Source organism: Callorhinus ursinus, unplaced genomic scaffold (genome assembly GCF_003265705.2).
Source record: "Callorhinus ursinus isolate GAN/ISIS: 27379988/994484 unplaced genomic scaffold, GSC_fseal_2.0 scaffold22, whole genome shotgun sequence".
Lineage (NCBI taxonomy): Eukaryota > Metazoa > Chordata > Mammalia > Carnivora > Otariidae > Callorhinus > Callorhinus ursinus.
The window spans coordinates 15,407,681-15,432,777 of NW_027397084.1; the positions used below are offsets into that span (position 1 = coordinate 15,407,681).

Genomic DNA, 25,097 nt, shown 5'->3' on the forward strand with positions numbered 1-25,097 from the left:
GAGATAGATTAACAGGAGAACATCCAAGTTAATAGCATATGTATGGGTAATCCACACAGACATGGAAATTCCAACGACAGTGCGGCGACATACTGCTTATAAGAGCTAAGGAGATGGTTATGGTTTGAGGATACAAAGGGGAGAAAACCATTAACAGGAAGGTGAGGAGATGCTTGAAAAACAAAGGTTGCCCTGTTAGTTTCTTGCATAAAGAGGAATCTCTGTTAATAGCTCTCTTTCTAGTACAAGCAGGTGGTTGAAGGGGAAGTAAAGAGCCTTTCCTGAATCTGCTGGGTTTTGATTGTTGTTAACTCAAAATAATGTTCATGTCCAAGTGACCCATCTGGGAGAGGCCTGCCTTTGGCCCCTGTAATGTTCCAGCAAAGGCAAAACTGTGGAGAGAGTACAGTATCTAGATCAATGCTTGCTAGGAATTGGGGATGGGGGAAGGAAGGGATGAATGGGTGGAGCACGGAGGATTTTGGGGGCAGGGAAACTGTTCTGTATGATACTACAGTGGTAGATACATGTATTTTTTTTTAAAGATTTTATTTATTTATTAGAGAGAGAGAATGAGAGAGAGAGAGCATGAGAGGGAAGAGGGTCAGAGGGAGAAGCAGACTTCCTGCTGAGCAGGGAGTCCGATGTGGGACTCGATCCCGGGACTCCAGGATCATGACCTGAGCCGAAGGCAGTCGCTTAACCAGCTGAGCCACCCAGGCACCCGGTAGATACATGTATTATACATTTGTCCAAACCCATAGAATGTGGAGCACCAAGAGTGAACCGTAATGTAAACTATGGACTTTGGGCGATAATGATGTGTCTGTGGATTCGTCAGTTGTAGTAACTGTGCCACTTTCATGGGGGAGGCTATACATGTGAGTATATGGGAAATCTCTGTACCTTCCTCTCAATTTCGCTGTGAACCTAAAACTGCTCTAAAAAATAAAGAACACCTGAATTTGATCTTTTTGCCATTTGTACATGTACATAAATGTCACTGCCCTAATATCACTGGAAGAGAGTACTCTTCTGCCTCTTTGAGTAGAACAAGATTAAACGAAAGGAAAGGTCTAACTTGTGCTGATTACCCATCTTGGAATTCTTTTAAGGTACAACTTTGATATTAGTGCATATTGTCATTCCTCTTGAGTTTTGTAAGGAAGCTGAAATGAGTTGTAGAGGGTAAAAACGCCAGAGAACAAAATTGAGCAATATTTTCCAAGTGAGCATTGTTTTCTTGTCATTTTTATGTGTTTTAATTTAGCCAGTGTTGGGTGAGTAGTTCAGAAAGAAGGGATTTATTATTTTAAAACGAAGCCACTCTCTTGTTCCTCATTTTCAACTGATTGAGTCACCTTTGTTTTCGAAATGTCTGTTGACTCTTTAAGAACCATTCACCGTATTTACTTACGTAGTTCACCTGCTTGTGTGTTCTTGTTCCCTCCCTTCATGCCCGCCATTTGGAGGAGGAGATCATGATTTTTTTTCCCCCTTTCTGTGGGCCCCTTTACAAATTCTGCTTCAGAGTAGCAGCGGGCTGCCAGCAGTCTCCTTTAGGGTGTTAAGAGCAATAGCTTCACAACCGGGAGGCAGAGTGCTTTCCTTAGGGAACGTTTTCTTTTATAAATTGTAATTCATTTATTCCAGGTGTTTAATGAAAGAGTTAAAGGATCTGTTGGTTGTATTGTCTCTCTCTCTCCCCTTACCTTCCCTCTCTCATGAATCTGTAATTGCTTAGAATCAGTGTTAGAAACTTTTAAGTCTATTGGCAAAATTCCTTATTTTCCTTATTACTTCCACTAGGGATGGCACATACCAGGCAGATACCTCTAATCTCCCATTCTGTATCCAGAGCAGATGTTGGCATTCAGTCCTCTTCTCTTCCCGGATGCAGCTTGGAATGAACCCTCAACACTGTACTCTTGATAACCTACTAGTGAATTGACAGTTGGGCATCCCTGCTTTATGCATAATCCCTGGCCTTTTTTGCCAAGTCCATGGCTTTACCTGTGACTTACTTGCTGACAACACCTAAATTTATATCTTTAGCACCATATCCTCTCCAGGGCTCTAGATCCACATGTTCAGTTGCCTCTTGGGTATTCAGAAGCACCTCGAATTCAGCATGCCAAAACACACGATTTCCTTTCTTCTTTCCTCTGCTTCCTGTGGCCACTCTGTTGCAATTAATAGAACAGTCCACCTACCAGGATATCTTCTATAATTTCTCCTGTTTTAGGCATAAAATTATGTAGAATATACCTCCTTCATGTTTCTCCCATTCATGTCTTCCTTCCTGTTGCCACTGTTTCTACCATGATTTGATTCTTCATCTTAGATCCCTGGATCACCCACCTCTAAGCCATTCCTCACAGTGCTAGAAAATCAGTCAGCCTTCCTTCCTTTCCTCTCTTGAACTGTTTCAAACACAGATGTATACAGAATAATGGGTTACCTTTATTTACTTACCTCCAGGATCATAATTCTAAAAATTACTCTTTCCAGGCTGATCTGAGTGGAAATCTAAGAAGAAAACATTTTCTGTGTTTGCCTTATTCTTGAAAAGATATGAGAACCAAGTATGCTTTATATCTAGGTTTTCCATACTTGAGTTGATAATCTTCGGATTGCTATTTGAATTTAAATTTTCTTGCAACCTCACGTGCTTTTGAGCTGGGAGTGTTTTGAGACCCCCTTTCAAAGTAACTTACCTACAGTTAACAGTAGTATCTTGAAAATTGTGTAACACAGCACTTTCATTTTAGTAGTATTAAATAAATGCCAAAGGATATTTTTCTTTACATCTAAGTGAGCCTTATTTGAATAGAATCATATGTACCCTATTACTTGCTCATTTTCTGTAAATTTTTGAAGCAATTGCAGTCTTGCCAGTTTAAGTTTTTTTTTTTTTTTTTATGGACGTTCACTGTAGAAGACTTTGAACTTTGATGTGTGTTTTAAACTTTCACTAATGTTGGAAAAATAGATTTTAGTTGACATTTTTGCTTTTTTTGTAGCTATTAGTTAATGACCAAAACAAAACAAAAAACCACGCAGAAAGACATAGATTAGAAAGAAGGAACTGTGTCATGATTAGTCTTTTGGTAATGCCTGTGATAGTATATCCATAATTTGAGTTTTGGACTTGTGTTTTGGGGCTACTTGTTTCCTTTGAACCAGGGAGCTGTAGTTTCAATTGCATTGAGTGGTAGGACACTGCTTCTCCTTGTAAAGGGAGGACTTAAGATACTCCAGTCAACTAGAAATGAAAAGAGAAACATGGGTGGCCCTTCTAGTTGATGGGTCATATTTACTTATGAAAAATTTAGAAATGCAGGACCAAAAGGGTCAGTGTCTAGACTTTCCTAAACCCATGCTTCCATTGGAAATGTTTGAGCGAGGTGAACCTTTCATCTACTCTGCGGTATTTATTGAGTGCCTACGGTATGCCACACCATATACGGTTTTAAGCAGTGGGGGAAAGGTGGTCGTCAAGAGAGAAAAGGTTTCTGCCCTGAGAGTTTATATTCTTTTGGGGAGAGGAAGACACACAAATAAGCAAAGTACAAAGGTAATTTAATTTCAGATAGTGATAACTCTTACGAGTTGCCTGACTAACAATACCTGCAGAGAGGTACTGCTTTACCAAGGGTGATTAGGGAAGGCCTCTGGGAGGCCATTACATTTGAGCCAAATTGCAAACGACTTGAAGGAACCTTGAATGCAAAATCTGGGAATCTTCAAGACTGAAAGTCCATGGGTTTGTGCATCTTGAAGAGCATTGTCCTGTTTTGAAAAGTGAGGGAAATTAGAGGAGACAGAATCACACTGGGATTGGGCAAAGGCCTCTGACTGGTTTTGAATTGTACTATGGCAGTATATTGTGTGGGTCCTGATCTGAGGTGCTAGCATAGGCTCTGCACGCGGGCAATAGCTAGCTGCTGTGTCTGAAGAACCTGGTTTCTGCAGGAAGGGAGTGACGAGGTTGGACCAAGGTTGGACCACATACCTCCAGACTTTCTCTTGTTTTTTGTACCTTTGAATCTATGTGGTATTTATTGGCATTAAAAGGAGACTTGTTAGATGGCAAAATACCTTATTTTTTTGTAGTTAAAAATAGGGCAAAATGCAAGATACACTCAATGATACTGATCATTAAAATGAGATTTATTTGAGAATCTGTTATCTGTTAGACTTGTCTAAAAACCACACAGGCCTTGCATTAGTTAATTCATTTTGCTAGATATATTCTTAATAATGAAAGGACATCCCAACCTCTCAGCAATAATAAGAAGTAAACTATATGTTATGCCGGCTTTTATTCTGGTTCCCATGAAACAGCCCTAACTCAAACAACCCATTTAGTCTTCACTATGTAAACTGTGATAGATCTTCTTTCCCTTTCATTCCTATGTGTCAAGGACACTGCTGTATTTTTTATTAAAAACAACAAACAAAACATGTGCAAACCAAAGTCTATTTAAACTAGACAATTATTCATTTCATGTTATAGAGGAAAGTTTTTTAATGCCGAAAATCTTGTTATGATAGTGTATTGCTTTTTTGTAAGGCCGACAGTTGTAATTTAGTTTTGATTTAGATTTAGTTTTACTCAAAGCATGAATTTGAAAAGCTTTAAATAAATAATACCTGTCCTGCCAATGGTAGGGGTGCATTGCCCCTCGTGGTCTGGTGAGGGTAGTAGGAGCTACTTGGGCCCAGAGAGAAATGATGGAGCCAGCAGTCCCTAAAATGAGGTTTATTTTCTGTTAGCAAAAGGTCAGCAGATGGCTTTAAAGAGCTTTGGAATAGCTTTATAACCTCATCTGCTTACCATGAAGAGATACATGCTCTTTTTGAAAATGCTGATTGTTTTAAAAGTTGAAAGCAAAACCTTTGGAAAACTCAAAATCTTCCTCAAAATAATTTTACTCAGGCATTGACCAGTGATTGAGGAATTTTTCTTGTCAGTGATTAAGGTGTGAAAATAAGTTATAGGGAATGGGAAGGGGTGAGGCGGGCGTCAAATCATTGAGCGTATGTGTTCCAGAAATTGGAGCTACCTCAAATTGCTACCTGATATGCTTCTCTTATGTCTTGTGGAGTTGGCAGAAGCTGGACACAGACATATCTTGTTTTATTATGCTTCGCAGATATTGTGGGTTTTTTGTTTTTTGTTTTTTAACAAGTTGAAGGTTTGTGGGAACCCTGCATCAAAGCCAGTCTATCAGTGCCATTTTCTCAGTAACATTAGCTCACTCTGTGTCTCTGTCACCTTTTGGTAATTCTTGTAATATTTCAAACGTTTTCACTATTACTGTATTTGTTATGGTGATCTGTGATCCGTGGTGTTTTACTTTACTATTGTAATTGTTTTGGGGCACCACAAACTGTGCCCAAAGAAGACCTAGACTTTATTGATAAATGTTTTCTGTGTTCTCACTGTTTCACCAACCAGCCATTCCCTCGTGTCTCTCTCCTCTTGGACCTCCCTGTTCCCCAAGACACAACAATATTAAAATGAGGCCAATGAATAATTCTACAGTGGTATCTAAGTGCTTAGATGAAAGGAAGACTCACTTGTCTCTCACTTTAAAGAAATGATGCAGCTTTGTGAGGGGGCGCGTGTTAAAATCCGAGATGGGCCTAAAGCTAGGCCTCTTGTGCCAAATGGCCAAGTTGTGAAGGCAAAGGAAAAGTTCTTGAAGGAAATTACAAGTCCTACTCCAGTGAGCACATGAATGATAAGAAAGCCTTAACACTGTATGAAGAAAGTTTTCTTGATCTAGATAGAAGATCAAATCAGCAATAACATTCCCTTAAGCCAAAACTAATCCAGAGCAAAGCTCTAACTCCTCAGTTCTCTGCAGGCTGAGAGAGGAGAGGAAGCTGCAGAAGAAAAGTTTGAAGCTAGCAGAGGAGGGTTCATGAGGTTGAAGGAAAGATGCTGCCATTGTAATGTAAAAGTACAAGGTGAAGCAGCAGGTGCTGATGTAGAAGCTGCGGCAGTTTACCCAGAAGCTCTAGCTGAGAGAATTCCTGAAGGTGCTACACTAAACAGCAGATTTTCAGGGTGGATGAAGCAGCCTTATATTTGAAGAAGATGCCATGTAGGACTTTCATAGCTAGAGAGGAGAAGTCAGTGCCAGGCTTCAAAGCTTCCATGGACAGGCCGACTCTCTTGTTAGGGGCTAATGCAGCTGGTGGCTCTAAGTTGAAGCCAATGGTCTCTTATCATTTTGAAAATCCTAGGACCCTTCAGGATTATGCTACATCTACTCTCCCTGTGCACTATAAATGGAACAACAAAGCCTGGATGATAGCACATGTGTATATAGCAGGGTTTACTGAGTATTTTAAGCCCACTGTTGAGACCTCCTGCTCAGAAAAAAAAGATTCCTTTCAAAATATCACTGCTCATTGACAATGCTCCCACTCACCCAAGAGCTCTGGTGGAGATGTACAAGATTAATATTTTCATGCCTGCTAGTATGGTGTCTCTTCTACAGTCCATGGATCAAGGAGTAACTTCAAACTTTCAAGTGTTATTTAAGAAATATGTTTTGTAAGATTGTAGCTGCCATACGTAGTGATTCCTCTGATGGATCTGGGAAAGTAAATTGAAAACCCTCTGGACAGGATTCACCATTTTGGATGCCATTAAGAACATTTGTAATTCATGGGAAGAGGTCAAAATATCAACATTAATAAGGCTTTGGGAGAAGTCGATTCCAGCCCGCATGGAAGACTTTAAGGGGTTCAAGACTTCACGGAGGAAGTGCAGATGTGGTGGAAACAGCAAGAGAACTAGAATTAGAAGTGGAACCTGAAGATGAGCCTGAGTTGCTATGATCTCATGATACAACTTGAACAAGTGGGGAGTTGCTTCTTAGGGACGAGCACAGAAAGCGATTTCCTGAGATGGAATGTACTCCTGGTAAAGATGGTGGGAAGATTGTTGAAATGACAACAAAGGATTTAGAACATGACATAAACTTAGTTGAGGAAGGAGTGGCAGGGTTTGAGAGGACTGACTCCAGTTTTGAAAGAACTTCTACTGTGGGTACATTTTTTTCAAACAGCATCGCATACTACAGAGAAATCGTTTCTGAAAGGAAGAGTTAATTGATGTGGCATATTTTTCTTTTGTTATAAGAAATTGCCACAGCCACCTAAAAGCACCCTGGATCAGGCAGCCGCCATCAACACTGAGGCAAGACCCTCTACCAAAAAGATTATGACTTGCTGAAAGCTCAGAGGATGGTTAGTATTTTTTAACAGTAAAGTATTTTTAAATTAAGTATGTACATTTTTTCAGACATAATGCCATTGCATACCTAATAGGCTACAATATAGTGTAAACATAACTTTTATGTGCACTGGGAAACCAACTAATTTGTTTGACTTGTTCTGTGGTATTTGCTTAGTTATGGTGGTCTGAAACTGAGCTTGCAGTATTTCTGCAGTGTGCCTGTGATCAGTCCCACTCATCCTATGCTCCTGTGATGTGGCCCAAAAGGATATTTTAGGAGAAAGGCTAATGAAAGAACAGGTGTAATAACTTCAGCCTGAGAGCCTAAGGGAATTATTAAATAATTTTGATTAGGGGAATGGTTAACTTTCATTTTGAAAATTTCACTCTGGCCTTGGTGTGGAGAATAAATTAGGGAAGAGACAAGAGTGGAGGCAGAAACAGCAGTGAGTGGAGATGTATTAATAGTTGAAGAAAAAGGAAATGAAGGCCAAGATTAAGATGGGGTTGAGTTGGGGCACCTGGGTGGCTCAGTCAGTTGAGCACCCACTCTTGGTTTCAGCTCAGGTCATGATCTCAGGGTTGTGAGATGGAGCCCCCATCGGGCTCCATGCTCAACAGGGAGTCTGCTTCCCCCTCCCTTTCCGTCTGCCCCTCTCCCCCTTGCTCGCTTGCATGCGCTCTCTCTCAAATAAATAAATCTTTAAAAAAAAAAAGAATTGAGTGAGAAATAGTTTTTCTATGGAATGAACAGACATTTAGAAATATATTACTGTTACTGAGGTGTTTTTGTTTGCTTTCATTTAGAAAAAGACAGTTTGATTAGAAAGCATGCTATATAGATTGACAGAAGTAACTGAAAAAGCCCAGTTCGTTTGCTCCATCTGTTTTCAAAAAATTGACTTCTGAAATATCTAGATAAATTTTCTTTTTAGAGCACATTAGCAGATATAGGGTGTATTAAAGTATTAAAGTGTTTTGTTTATAAAACCGTGATAGCATTTTATATGTCATGAAGTACTAGATTTAACATTTCTTAGAGATACTGAGAGTCTTTTGGCTGTGTGCTAAAATTGCAGCAGACTAATTGTCTCATTTTATTTTAAATTAGCCGATAACTGTTGCCTTGTGTTAACTTTTGCCCCAAAGTGGGGATGCCTCTCCATTATTATTAATTAGATAAGATTTAATCAAAATGACTTAATATATGGCATTTCGGTCAACATTTTTTCCTACAAATATAGTATATATTAGAGGTTTTAAAAGTGATAGTTTTTTTTTTTTAAGATTTTATTTATTTATTTGAGAGAGAGAGAATGAGAGATAGAGAGCATGAGAGGGAAGAGGGTCAGAGGGAGCAGACTCCCCACCGAGCAGGGAGCCCGATGTGGGACTCGATCCCAGGACTCCAGGATCATGACCTGAGCCGAAGGCAGTCGCCCAACCAACTGAGCCACCCAGGCACCCTAAAAGTGATAGTTTTATTTTACTTGCATAATACTGAAAATTAGGTGTTATGAATTAAATGTCTTTTTTGTTTCCAGAACATTTTAATTATTGGATGAAATAATTAGAAAGGATACACTATATAAAACCAAAGGATATTTTTCAGTTTGTTGTTTGCCTTAAAGAAAGTTCTCTTTGGCGAATTGTCAAATAATTTATGGGTAGATTTCAAGAACTATTTTGCCATAATTGAATGCAGAAGAAATCTTTTATTTTTGTTTTGGTGTTTTATTAAGGTTACTTCAAGCTATCTGATTGCTTTGGATGAATGTTTTTAATTTGGGGAGGTTAAATTGTTATAGCATAAGAGGGCTTTATCTGAAGTACAGAGAGAAAAGAGATACATAGAGATATCATTAATATTGCAGTAAAGTACAGCAAAGGCTCACATTTCCATGATACTGTCACCCTGAGGTATACAATATTTAAGAATAAAGCTTTGAATCTTACATTGTCTTGTCTAGATCAGTTTGGGGTCATATGTCAATATTAAATACTTTGAGTTGCTTTTGTATGTTTAAAAGATATTTTTGGTTTCTTATAGTAATGTCAAAATGAAGGGAATGCATGGGTGTGTGTGTGTGTGTGTGTGTGTGTGTGTGTGTGTGTGTGTGTAACCAATTCTGCATGTAACCAATTTCACAGTGACTTAGCTATAAATGAAAGTCTCTCTCCCCAGTTTCTTCATCCCAGGATTCAGTGCTACAAGGTCGGTTGCTATAAATTTAGAAGTTTTTCCATTTTTATTTACAAAGATAATATTTTTATGACTAAAATGTACTTTAAATGTACTTTTATGACTAGGTTTTCTCGTGAACTCCCTCCTTTTTCTTTACTTCTAAACTCAGTGGCATACCCTGCAAAACTTAGGGCCATATGGTTAGCTTTACTCTGCTTTCTGTACAATTCTTTAATTTAGAAAAAAGAAAAAAAAATGTACTTATATTTTAAGTACTCCCTCTCTTTCTGCTCCCGTGTCCCCATTTTACATTTAGTGTTTAGATACATTCAGTGTTTGGTGTTTGCTGTTCTTACTAACCCTATTCTCTGCTTTTAGTTAACAGCCAGGTCCTTGCCTGCTGTGCAGTCCGACGAGAGACTTCAGCCTCTACTTAACCACCTCAGGTAATATGAAGGCACACCCTTGTTATGCTTATGACTGTAAGTGCCTTAAAGTGGGTAAAGTATATTAAAGTGATTAAAACCCCTTCAGTTACTAAAAACTTAACAGTTTTTTCCTTTGCTTTAATTCTGTGATGTAAGTTGAAGTTCTTAATATAGTTGCTACCCTTGACTTTAGGATACTGTCGGAGGCTTTTTTAATTCAATGAAAGTGTAAAACTAGTTGGTAAATTTATATTAAAATGAACAGAGGTGACTACAGAAAGATCTCAAAGGAATGAGCTATCTATTTAAATGCAGAGCATACCTTTGGGACCTCCCACCTGTTATGGGGGGTAGATGACTTAGGTGGGATTTGTTTTCTAATTAAAAGAATAATATATTCTCATTTTTAAAGAAAACTTTGAAAGTATAGGAAAGGGAGGGAAAGGAAAAAAACCCATCATTACTGTTCAGAAGTAGTATTTCTTCCTTCAATGCTATTTTAAAATCTAGTGTTGAAATTACACTTTTATAAAAATTGCTGTTTTTTTTTCATTTTAAAATAAACATTGTTAAGACTTTTTTTTCTGCTACTAGCATCTCTTGAAAAACATTTTTAGTGACTATGTGGTATTTTCTCATATGGCTGTACTGTAGTGTATTCATCTCCTTTTGGGGGCATTTACACCATTTCCATTTCACGAGTATAAAAAATGCCACATGTTAATCTTTATCTGTATTTTTGATCATTTTCTTAGCATAGGTTTTGAGAAGTGCAATTACTTTGTCAAAGCATATTAGCCATTTTAAAGATTTAAGTATCTGTATTTCTTTTTCAAAAACCTTATTCTATTTATATTTTTAGATTATACAAGATTGCCCACAAGATTATTACTGTACCCTGAACAAGATATAGGACAGCTAAAACCGTTGCTAATTTAATAGTTAATCATGGAGATACCATTGTGATCAAGTACATTTCATTGATTATTATTAAGAATGATTTTAAGACATTTATTTTCACTTTGGAGTAGGATTAACTATTTGTATATTCATTCATTGATAGTATCTCCTGATTTCATTTGATATTACATAATTTAGATGTAAAGGATAGTAATTCTGAGTTGTATTTGTTATTACTTTTTTTTTTTCTGAAAGTCTTTGATTATGTTACATTATCCAACGTACCTACATTTTCAGGTTTTATCTAGGCAAACACCAGTAGTGTTTTCCTTTATGGTTTCTTTTTATTCTTTTATTTTTTTGAGTACGTCCAAGAGACCTAAATATAGAGGGACAAAATTTTTATTAAATGGCTGTAGATTCTGTTGAATTCCCATATTGACAGCACATGCTTCCCTTCCATTGGGTAGAAACAAGCCATGTTGTGAATTATAAAGTAAGTTTGAGGGCCAGTTTCCTGTTGCTTGCACTGGTTACCAAAATTGCTAATTCTCTTTAACCTATTTTGAGAGAGTTTTGTTCTTGATTTTAATGCCAATATATCGATTAGTGGTTTAGCTCACTTCTCTCACCTGTTTGTATGTTCCTCCTTCAAACCACCCACCCACCCTTCCTTCCTTTCCTTCCTTCCTTCCTTCCTTCCTTCCTTCCTTCCTTCCTTCCTTCCTTCCTTCCTTCCTTCCTTCCTTCCTTCCTTCCTGAATCCAGTCAGCAACCCTGAATTACCCTGATTTATTCCATCCTGATCTCTATGTCTCTTCACAGCCTACTTCTCCTTCAAGGTTTTACTCCTATTTCCATTCGGCTTCTTCTAACCGACAAAAGGCAAAATGTTCAAATCAAAATTAAGCTTAAGAAGTAAAAGAAAAAATGAAATACTTTTAGTAAATCCAAGTAGTACGTATTGGCGAATTAAACTCTTGTCATATTTGACATATTTGTGTTATACATAAATGTATATGTTAATGTCTTTGGGATTTACCTTTACATAGAGCTCAGTTAGACAAAATTCATTGAGAATGAAAGGAGACTAGGATCCTGTCATTGTATCAAACAGCACAAAGTATAGCTTTATAAGATTTCTTCTCAACTTTTTTTTTTAAAGATTTTATTTATTTATGTGACAGAGAGAAGGAGAGAGCATAAGCAGGAGGAGTGGGAGAGGGAGAAGCAGGGGAGCCTGATGCAGGGCTCGATCCCAGGACCTGAGATCATGACCTGAGCTGAAGTCAGACAGACAGTTAACTGACTGAGCCACCCAGGCGCCCCTCGGTTTTTATTTGTTTGGAATCTCAGTTGCTTATTTGTCAGGATTGGAAAACTGATCGTATTTTTCCTCCTCCCTTCCCTCTGTCCTCTTTTCTGCCTCTCTTACCCTTCTCTACAGTAACTTTTCCTTCCCAGACAGACACTTTTTAACCTGTGAATCATTGTTTTGTTGTTAAGGATGGTCCAGACTAGCATTTCATTGGATTGAGTAGCATAAATACCGTATATGGTTTTTAAGTTTCCTAGAGCACTGTTACTGAGTTATGTGTAAGTCACTTCCCCAGCCCCCCTCTCCTGCTGATATTTGTCTCCTGAGGATCTCTCTTATTGTTGTAACTTCTTACGTATTCTCCTTGGTGCCTTCTTTGCACTCTCTAAAACATTTCACATTATTGCCAGAGTGATTATATTATTCCTTGGTTTAAAATCATACTCCGTCTCTCCAGTTTCATTCCAGATGAAGTCTGAACTTGTTAGCCTGACATATGAAGTCCTTCTGGAAAGTGTTGCCCTGTCTCTTGGACTCTTTTAGTACTGGTCCCCTAACTTCTAGTACAACAAAATGCCTTGAAGTTCTTCTAATACAACTTGCTGTTGTTGACCTCTGTGCCCTTGAAAATATTTTTTCTTCTGCCTAGAATGTTTTCCCCTTCCTCCATTTCTGTAACTTACCTGACTTTCGCTTATCCTTTTCGACTTAGCCCATGTTACCTCATCTGGTAAGTTTTCCCTGACTGTTTAGTTTGCAGTGGGCCCACTTCCCCTGAGTCTGAATCTGATGTTTTTATATGTGTTTCCACAATACCCCCATGGCTACTTGTGTATTACAGAACACATAATATGGTCATCCTTTGTTTATTTTCTGATGACTCCATTATAGTATGGGCTGCTTACGAGCTTGTAAAGTGACTTTCATATTTGTATTTCCAGTGCTGGGACAGTATCTGGCACATGATAGCTATTCATTATGTGGTTTTTTTTTGAATGAATGAGTGGTGTTACAACAGTGATATTTTGTTGTTTTTTTCTGCATGGTGTTTTTGTAATTTATAAGTCATATTATCACGATTTTTTTGTATAGAACCTGATTCAGAAGATATAAACCTAAATGGCTGAATTTCACCTCTAGTTAATGCTTGATTCTGTGAAAAATGATGGGTTCTCCTTCCTCCACCTCAGTATGGTAATTGTCAGCTAGAATTTAGATTAACTACTGACACATCTCTTCAAGTCCTTGAAATTTGCACAAACTGTACATTCGTTTAGGGCTTTCATTCTCTGTGGAGTTCGCTCAGGACTGGTTGCTAGGCAACTAGGTCTAGATGCTACATGTAATATGCACCAGCTGATGTTGCTTTTTTATTCTTATTAAATGAAATGGCTTCTCATTTTATTACCATGTCAGAGACATCTGTATGGAGGGTGGCAGCTGATGTGCATAGTTTGACACTTTCTGTACGAAGTAACCTTGTGATCTGTGTTTCAAGCATATTGAATTGTCTTTTTCGGGTGTCTAAATGTAATGTTTTTCTTTTTACCTTCCTTTTGCTTAGTTCAAGATAGGAAAGAGTGCTATTTGATTTGAAAGGTTCTAATGATAATCTTGTTATGAGAAAGTAATCATCATTGGTTTGCATGACCCATATAGTTTAGATGTTACCTAGAGGAGATAGACATTAGGTGGTTGAGACTGAGATCATTGCTAGGTCTCATTTTGTTTGGTGCCTCTAATAATCAAAGAAGAATGATGAACAGTATTTTAATTAAATTTGTCAATAAAACTAATTTGGGAGGTGATACAAATACCTGTAAAAATTAAAGTAGCAATACAAAGAGAGTCTCAAATCATTTTTACAGGACTTAGACACTCAGAAGAGAATTAGTGTAACACTTTGCCATCCCACTAAGCTAGGATATTGCTTAACAGTATGTATTATTCTGAGGGATGTAGAAGGGATGTGTCCAGATTTTCTTAGTTCTCTAGTTAAAAGTTAAATTAAGCACAGAGAAACACTTCGCTTCAATGTCTTATGGAAATACAAGCTTATTTTTTTTTTTTATCATTTGTAGTGTCCATCCCTTCATCAGTAACTGAGTGCCAATTATGTGCTTGGAATAAAAAATAAGACCCAGTTTCTCTTCTCAAGGGATTTATAGTTTTGACTTCATTTGAGAGGCACTTAAACATGGTACAAAATTTATAAACCTTTCTAATAGAATTAAACACAAAATACATGATTTTATTATTTGAACTGTGTTTCTCATGAAATTATTTCCTTCAACAGTGGGGTCATGACTTAGTTGTTTCGGATTCCATACTCCTAGCACAGTATAGTGGCTCCCAGTGGGTACTCACACTGGACTGAACTTTACTCTCACTTGCGGGATGAGGATGTCACTAATGAAGAAGGAGTATAAAGGAAGACTAAGGGATTAGGGAATGAATATGGTTGCGGAGATTCCAGGTTCAGTAGTTTCAGACATTTTAAACTTGTGGTGCTTGTGGAACATATTGGGGGAATGTTTCGTAAATAGCTGAATACAGACCACAGTTTAAGAGTGAGGTTTATACCAGAGAGAGACATTTGCTAATCATCGCTGTTTAGGTGGTGGCTAAAATCAGGGCCACGTAGGGAGAGAGTATAGAGTGACAAGGGGACATGGCCCTGAATAAAACTCATACATAGAACATCAGTGTTTAAATAACTTGTGAGGGGAAGTGATGAAGGTAGGAGATAAAAAGAGAAACCAGTAAAAAGCGGGGAGGAATTTTGAATGAAACAGGAACACAACAAAGGATAATGGGATCAAAGATGCTAAGGGAAAGATTTCAAACAGGAATGGTAAACACCATCAAATGCCACAGGAAAGTCAGGTTAGAACTACATCGTGTCAGTTGGATTAGGCATGTGGGAGGCATTGGTGGCTTAACCACGACATTGTAATGGTACTGATGAGCAATTAAGAGATGAGGAATTAAGCTGTGGAAATACAGGGAGTATAGGCCAGGCTCAAGAGCAGGGGAAAAAAAGAGGCTGATATGTGTGAGTTTCATAGTTGAAGAAAGTGTTGTATTTTTTCCTTCAGATTTTCCTTCAGGTTAAGGGAAAAATGAGGTCAATGGGACTAAAAGGAAATAATTGAAGGGGCAGGCTTTTAGAAGCGGTGTAGGAGGAGATGGAACCAAGAAATCACACTGACTAGAGTTTACAATGTACTTTCCAACCTGGGTTTTTATAGTTCGTACTCAGACCATCCCATCCCATGAGACCATCCCATGATGGATGGTCCTTTATTACTATTATCCCTATTTTTTTTTTTTAAAGATTTTATTTTTAAGAAAGCCCTATGCCCAGTATGGGGCTTGAATTCACAACCCTGAGATCAAGAGTCACATGCTCCACCAACTGAGCCAGCCATGCGCCCCTCATTATCCCTATTTTAAAGTTTGGTGATAGAGGCTCAAGAGGTTCATGTTAAGAAAACCTGATTTTTCCGGTGTTTTCTTTTTCAGGGTCTATATTTCTCTTCCCTCAAAAGAAATGAATGAGTTATTTCATAAGACTACAAGTTTTTCAAAAGTGATACCAAGAACTCCTCTATTGGAAGAACTAAACTTGCTTACTTACAAAAAAAGTTATATTTCCCAATGTCAGAGCACATTTGTGTAAATCATCATATCGACTTTCCTCAAAGCACCTGTCATTAGATGTGTCATCTAATGGGTCATATCTCGTTGAGTCTTTACTGTCATCCTCCTCTATCACGTCATTTTCTAGGGTGAACTGTATAGTGTACTGATTTTTAAATTTGGACAGATATAAAGGTCTTGGGCTATGTTTCTGCAAATATAGAAGTTTATTGTAAATAAATATCTTTGCTACCCTAATTTTAGTACCCATGGGATAATATTTATAAAATGGTATTAGACTATCAAGGGCATATGTTTAAGATTATTTTTATTATGTCACTTAAAAATATGTAAGTATAAACAGGTGAGACTAGAGAGGAAAACTTGCAGCTCACATGTGATAACTTTAGTTGTGTGATCAAAATTTTTTTTTTTCCCTTAAAAACAACACCTTTCCTCACAGTGTATATATCTTCCTCCTTCCTCAAGACGTGAAATGAATGGGGCCAGAGTATAATAGATCACTTTAATAGTTGCTCTTATTTAATGTTTTATCCTCAAAGAATAATTTTAAAAACATGTATTTATTATGCATTCTCCTAATTTTGTTAGCATGTTTCAACCCAACAATGAAATAGAAATCAAAGAAGGATAAAATAAACTAGCAAAGCAAAGTACTGCCTATAGAAAATACTTGGACTGCATCACATGGATTAACTGGTAATGCAGCCTGAATTTGTAAACAGATGTTTCTATTAACCTTTATTTTAAAATCATTTAAAGTAATGAAAGCATCTTCCTTCATTTGGTATTATTACAGACTCCTTTGGTAAATTTGTTTCCTAATGCAGTACATTTGGTTAATATGTACCCATTTCTATGTACTTCTCTAAAGTTCTTGCTGCCATAGATTTTATATCAAATGCAATCTCTGTAAGAGACTTTTCCCAATATCCATAGTGGTGCAGTTTTCTGTGTTTCTTTTTGAATTAGTTCTCATTCTGAAATCAGAAAATTGTGTGGGCATTTATGTGCTAGAAAAACGTTTAGTGCATAGGGACTTCTACCAATTCAGGGCTGAAATGAAAGCCTCCTTAATGTGGTCCACATGCTTTAGTTGTTTGTCAGCTCTTTCTCATCACCTGTTCAGCCTCTAGTGCTACTTTGAACTATTTATTTACTTTCCTGCATGCGGCAATACAAGCTTTTATAGTACAGTGATTATTGTGAAGGTGTTCTGGGTGCCTTGTAAGATACTAATAAATTAGAAAGTATTTTCTTTTCCATTATTTATTGTCTTTGAATTATTCTTTTACACCTCTCTGGAGAATGTTCATGCCTTCTTAGAAATCTACTCTATATGGAAAACGTTCATGCCTTCTTAGAAATGTACAAAAAGCATTTGTGAAAATCAACCTGTTGTGTTATGGGTACTATAAAAGGACACTCTGATTCTATACAAAGGAACTAATAGATGTGGTCCGTTAAAAAGTTTGTATTCTGACAAGGCAAGAAGACCATTTTATAGGCACACGTCTCCCTACACACACGCCTCCACCCAAAGCCGTACTGGAAGAATTGCTGCAGCTTAACCAAGGAAAGTAAATAGAGATAGGAAGTCGTATTTGTGAGGGGCGGAAATCTGTATGTGGATCACGTTACAAATTTAATGCCATTTAAATGGTTTTTGATAAAACTTTTAGGCACACTAAAATTTGGCAGAATGGAAGAAATGAACCCTGCCTTACTAATAAAACCACTGCTAGGCTTTTGTTGCAATCTCTCTAATTTTATGTAATTATAAATAAAGTGGTTAAACTTTAAAAAAAATTATTTTTCCCTTAATGTGTCATAACTATCAAATTTATTTCCATGGTTCTGATTTCAAGTGGCTGTATAATGCTCAGTTGAAGATATGTCTGTTTTTACTTAACCATTCATTCCCATTTTGTTGGGTATTTATGGGTGTGTCTGTGTTTGTTTTTTGGTTGAATAAACCTGTGAAGAAAAACTAAAGAATGTTAGCGGTTTCTGTATGGCCAGATGAAGTAAATTGGGAGAAGAAATGTCATATTGACTTCATAATGAAGGAATTTAACATAGATGTTTTCTAGCAGACGTAAATAAGAACAAAGAGCAGTCGTGAATAGTTTTGAAGAAACAAGAGAACTCATTAGTCTAAGGATGTCATGTTGCCCAGGCGAGAAAGTGGCAGAGTGGAACCAGTTGACTTGAAAAAGACAGAATTCAAGAAACATTTGAAGACTTTTAAAATTTTATTAATGCATCTAGATTAGAACCTTCTGTTGTAGGCATATCAAATTACCACAAATTTAGTAGATTAAAACAACACTCGTTTTTTATCATACAGTTCTATAGGTTAGAAATCTGACATGGGTCTCATCGAGATAAAATCAAGATGTCAGCAGGGCTATCTATGATCCTTACTGGAGATTCTGGGGAAGAATTTGCTTCCAGGCTTATTCATAGTGTTGGATAAATTGGGTTCCTTAGAGCTGTGGGACTGAGGTCCTTGTTTCCTTGCTGGCTGTCAGTCAGGGTCCTGTGTTTGCCCCTAGAGGCTGCCCACATTCCCTAGGCTTTCCAGGAGCCCCTGGAGGTCTCTTTCTGGTCCTTGCATGTGGATTCTGTCACAGAGCCAGCAACCACACATTAAGTCCTTCTTAGGCTTCAAACGAACTCTCTACTTCTGCTGCTGCTGTATCTTTCTGCTTCCGTCCTAAGAAAAGCCAAACCTCCTGTGATTAGATTGGCCCACATAGATATCCAGGATAGTCTCCCCATCTCAAGGTCTTTAACCTTAATTACATCTGCATAGTCTCTTTTGCCATGTAATCTAACATATTCACAGGTTCCAGGGATTAGAGTGAGAACGTCTTTGGAAGGCGTTGAACTGCCTATTACAGTGAGGGATTTCTTTTGTGGAGGTGGGGGGAGGTTGAAGACAGCTTTTGCGTCAGTTTTCATCGGTTTTACAAGTAAACCACTGCTCTTAAATTATATAGAATACTAAATTTCCCTGGGGATTTTTAGATAGGTTAATTCACTTTGCTAGCTTAACATGTTTTAAAGTGGAAAAAAGGGTTAACAGATGATTTACAGAAACATAAATATATATGAAATAAAAATAAATTTACAGAAACACAAATTAGTTACTGATTTTCTTTGTAATGATATATTTCCTGTCTCTTTGACTGGCTGGCTTTGTAGCCTGGCAAGCAAATATGTCCCCTTTGTTTAGGGTAGACTTTGTAATGAGATTGTGCATAGTGGCTGTGACTCACGGAGATACTTTGGTGTGAGAGCTATTTGGTACATACATGGCCATAAACCTTTTTGTGTTCTAAGAGCTTGTTTTTTTTTTTCCCCAAATTCCAAAATCACAGATTTATTTTAAAGATCACAGTTGACAGCGTAGTTTGTTCTTTAAAAAGTAGTATAACTTTTCATTTTATGTATACATCTGGAGTGTTTCTTTAATTTGATTTTATAATTCAGTCTTATTTTAAACACTAAAGAAAAACTGAATAGAAGCCTGTATCTGACATATTTTAAGGGAACTTCTCAGTGCAAGACATAGTGCTAGGTTCTAAGGATACATATTTACTTCTGTTCTTATAGGGCTTAATGTTGATCAGAAAACAGTTAAAGAATTTTAACTAAAATAATTACAATAAATCATAATGATTGTTAGCAGAATAGAGTAACGGATTCTGTGGGAGTACATAGTGTCATGGAAATAAGCCTTGCAGAGTATTCTTGCAGCTTATCTATAACTAGAGGTTTTAGGTTTCTGTTAACCATCTGACTCCATAGTTCCTTAGGGATTTCTGAATTGTGAATGCTGGTAATCTTCCTGGAAAGCAAAATTTTGATTACTTATGCTTTTCAAGTAGTTTTATTATCTGCATTTATTAAGTTTCCTATTCTTCACTTAGTGGGTTTCTTTAAAACATTGATTGTCCTCCAGTTAAGTAATAAAGAAAATTATTTTACACTGTGTTAGGCATAAAGTGCTAACAAAGTACAAAATGATGATGATGCTATGTGAAATAACTTTCTTAAAAAGACCGAGAAAGCATTGTGGTAGCAACTGTAATATATTAGCAGCTGAAAAGTAATTTGTTTAGTGCTGTACTTTCTGTAATGATGGAAGTATTCTGTACCAGTGCTGGTCCATCCCGTTTTATTTACAAAACAAAATTTGATAAACTGGAGTGAGGAAAAACAGACCGCTGAGACTCACTAGAGGTTTAGTGCCCTCTCAGTTGTTTTATAACTACCATTTAGAAAGTAGTTCCATAGAAGATAATACAAAGTGAATAAAAAAACTTTTTTAAAAATTTTATTATGTGATGTTAATCACCGTACATTACATCATTAGTTTTTGATGTAGTGTTCCGTGATTCATTGTTTGTGTATAACACCCAGTGCTCCATTTTAATTGAGCTACCTTGGTCTGTGACATACTGCATACATACAGTCTAAAGGAGGCTTCTGAGGACATCCATCAAATGAGTCTAAGAGCACGTCTTCTCAGATCTTCTAGAGGTCTGCTCCTAACCACCTGGTATAAAGCTCCTCCCCCCAGTGCTTTACGATATCACCCTAGTCTTTTTTCTTCACAGAAACATCGCTAGCTGAAATGATCATTTCTATTTGTTTGTTTAATGTCTGCAGCATAAGCTCCATGAGAGCAAGAAATTTGTCTTTGTTTTCTGTTATCTTTCCATCACAGTAAACACTTGAATGAGTGAATCAATGGGAGAAAATACTTTCAGGTTTTAAAATTTTACCTCTCATTTAGTTTTTTAAAGCTACTGTTAAAAAAAATTCAACTGAATAAATTTTAAAGAACTTACTGGCTTTTTTCAGTGATTCGTGAATTGGGCAGCATCCAATCCAACAGATAGAAACGAGCTTCGAGAAGCTCTATATCTATACTAGATAAAACGAGGCTTGATTATTGCAAGGTCACTTTCCTTTAGGGCATGGCAGGCGTCTGTCAGGCAGATTACCTAACTGTGCTAATTAGGTGATTCCTGACTGGTTTAAGATTCCATTTCTGGGAGAGCTGAAACTGTAATTAAGTCTTAGTTTCCTGTTGTGGGGCTTAGTGTAAGTGACTCCATTTTGGGCCTGTTGTCTTATTTTTAACACTACTAAATGTTGAGACTGAATGAGATAGTAGTTGAGACAAAAAGCTGGTGGCTTTTTTTTTTTTTTTTAAGATTTTATTTATTCATGAGAGACAGAGAGAGAGAAGCAGAGGGAGAAGCAGGCTCCCAAGGAGCAGGGAGCCCGATGTGGGACTCGATCCCAGGACCCCGGGATCATGACCTGAGCCGAAGGCAGACGCTTAACCATCTGAGCCACCCAGGCGCCCAAAAAAGCTGGTGGCTTTTCTCTCATTTCCAAGGAAGAATTCTGGTAAAGACTCTTCCTTTGCAGAAATTCAGGGCTGGTTTTGTCCTTTGGGGATTTGGGACTCTCATGAAATCAGGAACTAATCATGGAGGACTGAGAGTACTTTCTGTTCCTCAAGGGACCTCAGAAGAGGAACCCCTTTTTTCTCCCCAATAAATTCAGATTTTGAAAATGTCTATTTAAAAAATGAAACAAAATGAAACCAAAACTATTATGTACCTTTCTATTTTTATCTTTGAAATGAAAGCTTTAAACTTTATGAACCAGTATAAATGGCTATTCAAAACCAAGGAAGTGTATAGGGAAAGCATGTGACTTCTGGACTGAGACTTTTAGTTTAAGTCTTCATTAGCTGTCCCCTTCATCTCATCTTTCTCCAGTTCCTCCCAGAACCCCCCATGCCTTGTGTCCCTGGTTCTCAATTGTTATTAGGAAACAAATGTGAGGGGTAACCCTAGAATGCCATAATCTTTTGACAGCCAACCTCAGAAGCATTCTACACTCTGCAGATTATTTGTGAGGGAATGGGAAGATATCCATCTTCTCATTTAATGTATTAATTTAATGTATTTATTTAATGTGTTAATTCTGCTGGACGTTGGAACTTTATTCCATGGTCCTCCCATCCCTCAGTTTTTCATTACCACTCTCTTAGGCAGCCTTTCTTTATTGTAATCATTTGACTATTCTAGGTCAACACCAAATCAGAAGAGCTTCTCTTTACGGGGTCATTATACTACCAGAATATACACTAAGAATGTAAAGGAATATAAAAAATTTACTTATGAAAATAGATCGTTGGGGGCTTTAGATGTGTATATTGAGGGGTGCCTGGGTGGCTCAGTCGGTTAAGCCTCTGACTCTTGATTTTGGCTCAGGTCATGATCTCCGGGTTATGAGATCGAGCCCCACATCAGGCTCCGTGCTCGGTGTGTAGAGTCTGCTTGAGATTCTCTCTCTCTCCCCCTCTCCCTCTGTCCCTCACCCCTGCTTAAAAAATGTGTATATTGAAAATACCTGTATAGGGCTATAGTTTGTATCTTATAAGGCTATATGTGTATTACTTTTTAAATCAGTTTTATTGAGGTATAATTTATATACAGTGAAATGCACTCATTTTAAGGGTATAGTCTTTAGGGTATAATGACTTTTGACTTTTGTAAGGTAGAGATATTTTTGATAGAGAAATGAGATGCAGCTTTCAGCTGTTTTGCAGTTAATTGGATTATTGCAGCTTAGAAATTGGAATAAATAGGAAAATACGGAAAGATGAAGCCAACCTAATTAAAGTAGAAGTTGTTTTGTGTATAGTTCTTACCCAGTTTAGGAACCCGTATGATCCTGATTTTTATTGGATATGTGAGTCTCTTGGAATCATAGAGATTCTCTCAGTTGTAGAGAAATATAGATCATTACACTGTGTATTGTCTGCTGGTAGTTTTTTTGGGTTTTTTAAATGTAAAATTGAGTAAACTTCATGCTTGTGGAAAAATAATTTATGTTCAATTTATACAGAATTTTATTGATTGTGTTCTCATTTGGAATAACTGCAGGGAAAATCACCTGGGCTAACACAAGTTGGATACCATTTACTAGGGATTTAGCTTGTAAAACGAAACTCATTTCAATTTCAGTGGTGACAGCTGTTGAGTGAATTTTCCTTTGATCGCCTTCACAGCAGGAAATGATATATTGTAACTTCATCTTCCTTGATATCTTACCCACCTAGCAAATCCAAACTACAGGGACTGTGCTTTCTAAATATCTGAATAGCCTAGCTTATGTGGGCAGACTATTTTTTTTCAACGTCCAAAGTGGGTAAAATTGTGATTGCAAAAGTGGATATATGGGTGATACACAGAACCTTTGTTTCCTCTTCCCTGAAATTGTTTTCCATTTGTGCCATGATCACACCTGGCTTTATGTGAAAAGGTTGTATTGGAACTTGGTATGCTTTTATAGAATGATGTAGGAGATTATAGTTCATTTTGAAAGATGCATTAGCTTACTTCTTAATGGTTCAAATAAATATGTTTCCTTGATGCAGAGATCAGTTTTGATTACTTGTGATACATTCTTCACTGCTTTTTTATTTTATACCAGTTTTTAAGATAGGATAAACTATAGGCTGCCAGACAGAAGGAAGTAAACAGTGTTAACCTCTTTAGGTTCAAGAGTACTGGGAACTGCTTGACAAAGAAAGGAAATCTGTTTTATATGCTGTTTTTTTCTGACCCTCGGAGTCTTCATCTGTTGTTGGGGAAGGAGGGCAGAGAGACATTCCCTGAGGACGGGAGAGGAGTTCTCTCCAGTCTGGCCCAGGGTTCTGCCGTCATCCATAGTTCTGTCCCACCTATCATGCGTGGCTTCTACAAATGAGAGGAGAATGCACAATTATAATTAGGTGTGGAAGTGGGCAGGCAGCCCCCAAAGCTCCCAAATAGAAATGTGTCACAGCTTTTTGTTAGTGTTGTTATTCTTCCCCAAGGTAACGTTTCAGGTTACCTCCAGACTAATCAGAATTCAAGATTGCCTTCCTAATATTATAGGTGGCAAACTGTGGCTGAAGTTTAAAAACCTGATTCCTAAGTGAAATGGGAGAACAAACGTTTGCAATAGACTTGAGGCGCTTCCATTAGTGGACCCAATTGCAGTTTATATTCTGCTTATGATGAGCAGAGACCAATCTTAACTTGAAGTCATGGTAAGTCAGTTGGGTATTATACAGGTATGCCTAGTCCCCAGGAGAATCATTTGATTGCCTCATGTTGTTATGCCCTCCTCCTCACTGTGTCACAGTACTATCCAGTAAAACCATGAGGGCCACATGAACCAAATGTAAGCTTCACATGTAATTTTATGTATATATGTATGTATTTATGTATTTATTGGGGAGGGCAGAGAGAGAGAGGGAGAGAGAGAGAATCTTAAGCAGGCTCCAGGCCCAGTGTGGAGCCTGACACAGGGCTCAATTTCACGACCATGAGAGCATGACCTGAGCTGAAATCAAGAGTTGGATGCTTAAGCGGCTGAACCACCTAGGCACTCCCAAATTTTAAAAATACCTAAGTGAAATTAATTTTAATAATATCTTACTTAACTCATATCCAAAATACCATTTCAACATGTAATTAATATGAAAAGTTTTTAATGAAATGTTTTACATTATTTTTTCATACTAAGTCTTTGAAACCCGTGCATACTTTATGTTTATTGAACCTCTTAATTCAGACTAAGCTACATTTCAAGTGCTTAGTAGTCACATTTGGCAAATGTGTAGCTCTACAAGATTGGATTCCATTGAAATCTCCATTGTTCAAGGTTGAATTTTTACACTTTGAAAACTTTCTAAGAGTGTAAATGTAGACAAAACTTTCCAGATCGTGAGGTTATTCAAGGACATCTAAATTCTCCTACTTTGGGCGCCTGGGTGGCTCAGTCATTAAGCGTCTGCCTTTGGCTCAGGTCATGGTCCCAGGGTCCTGGGATCAAGCCCCGCATCGGGCTCCCTGCTCTGCAAGAAGCCTGCTTCTCCCTCTCCCACTCCCCCTGCTTGTGTTCCCTCTCTCGCTGTGTCTCTGTCAAATACATAAAATCTTTAAAAAATAAAATAAATTCTCCTACTTCAAGATTAAATATTTTATATGATAGTATAAAGAAGGTAGGAGAGAAGTGTATTTTCTTCCAATATTCAAGAGAAGAAACTGGTGAATGTTAAGAATAGAGAAAAACCAGTAACCAAAATGTTTAAATCTAATAAATTTAGGCCTGGATGATCGTGACAATAATAACAATTTGAGTGAAAAATGTTTTGATATCTATCTCATTTGATCCTCACAAAAGCCCTTTTAAAAAGGTACTTTTGTGATCCCTTTTATGATCTCTGTTTACCAGTGAGGAAACAAAGAGAATAAAAGG

General features: G+C 37.4%; 1 protein-coding gene across 2 annotated transcripts in view; it reads left to right on the forward strand.

The window, feature by feature from the left end:
• The window catches only part of PRIM2 (DNA primase subunit 2), a 319,663-nt gene that overhangs the window by 190,292 nt on the left and 104,274 nt on the right, over positions 1-25,097 (forward strand). For both annotated transcript variants that reach the window (XM_025890617.2, XM_025890615.2), the window contains exon 8: positions 9,822-9,889. In XM_025890617.2, the coding sequence (XP_025746402.1) occupies positions 9,822-9,889 (68 nt within the window). The remainder of the gene's footprint in view (positions 1-9,821; positions 9,890-25,097) is intronic.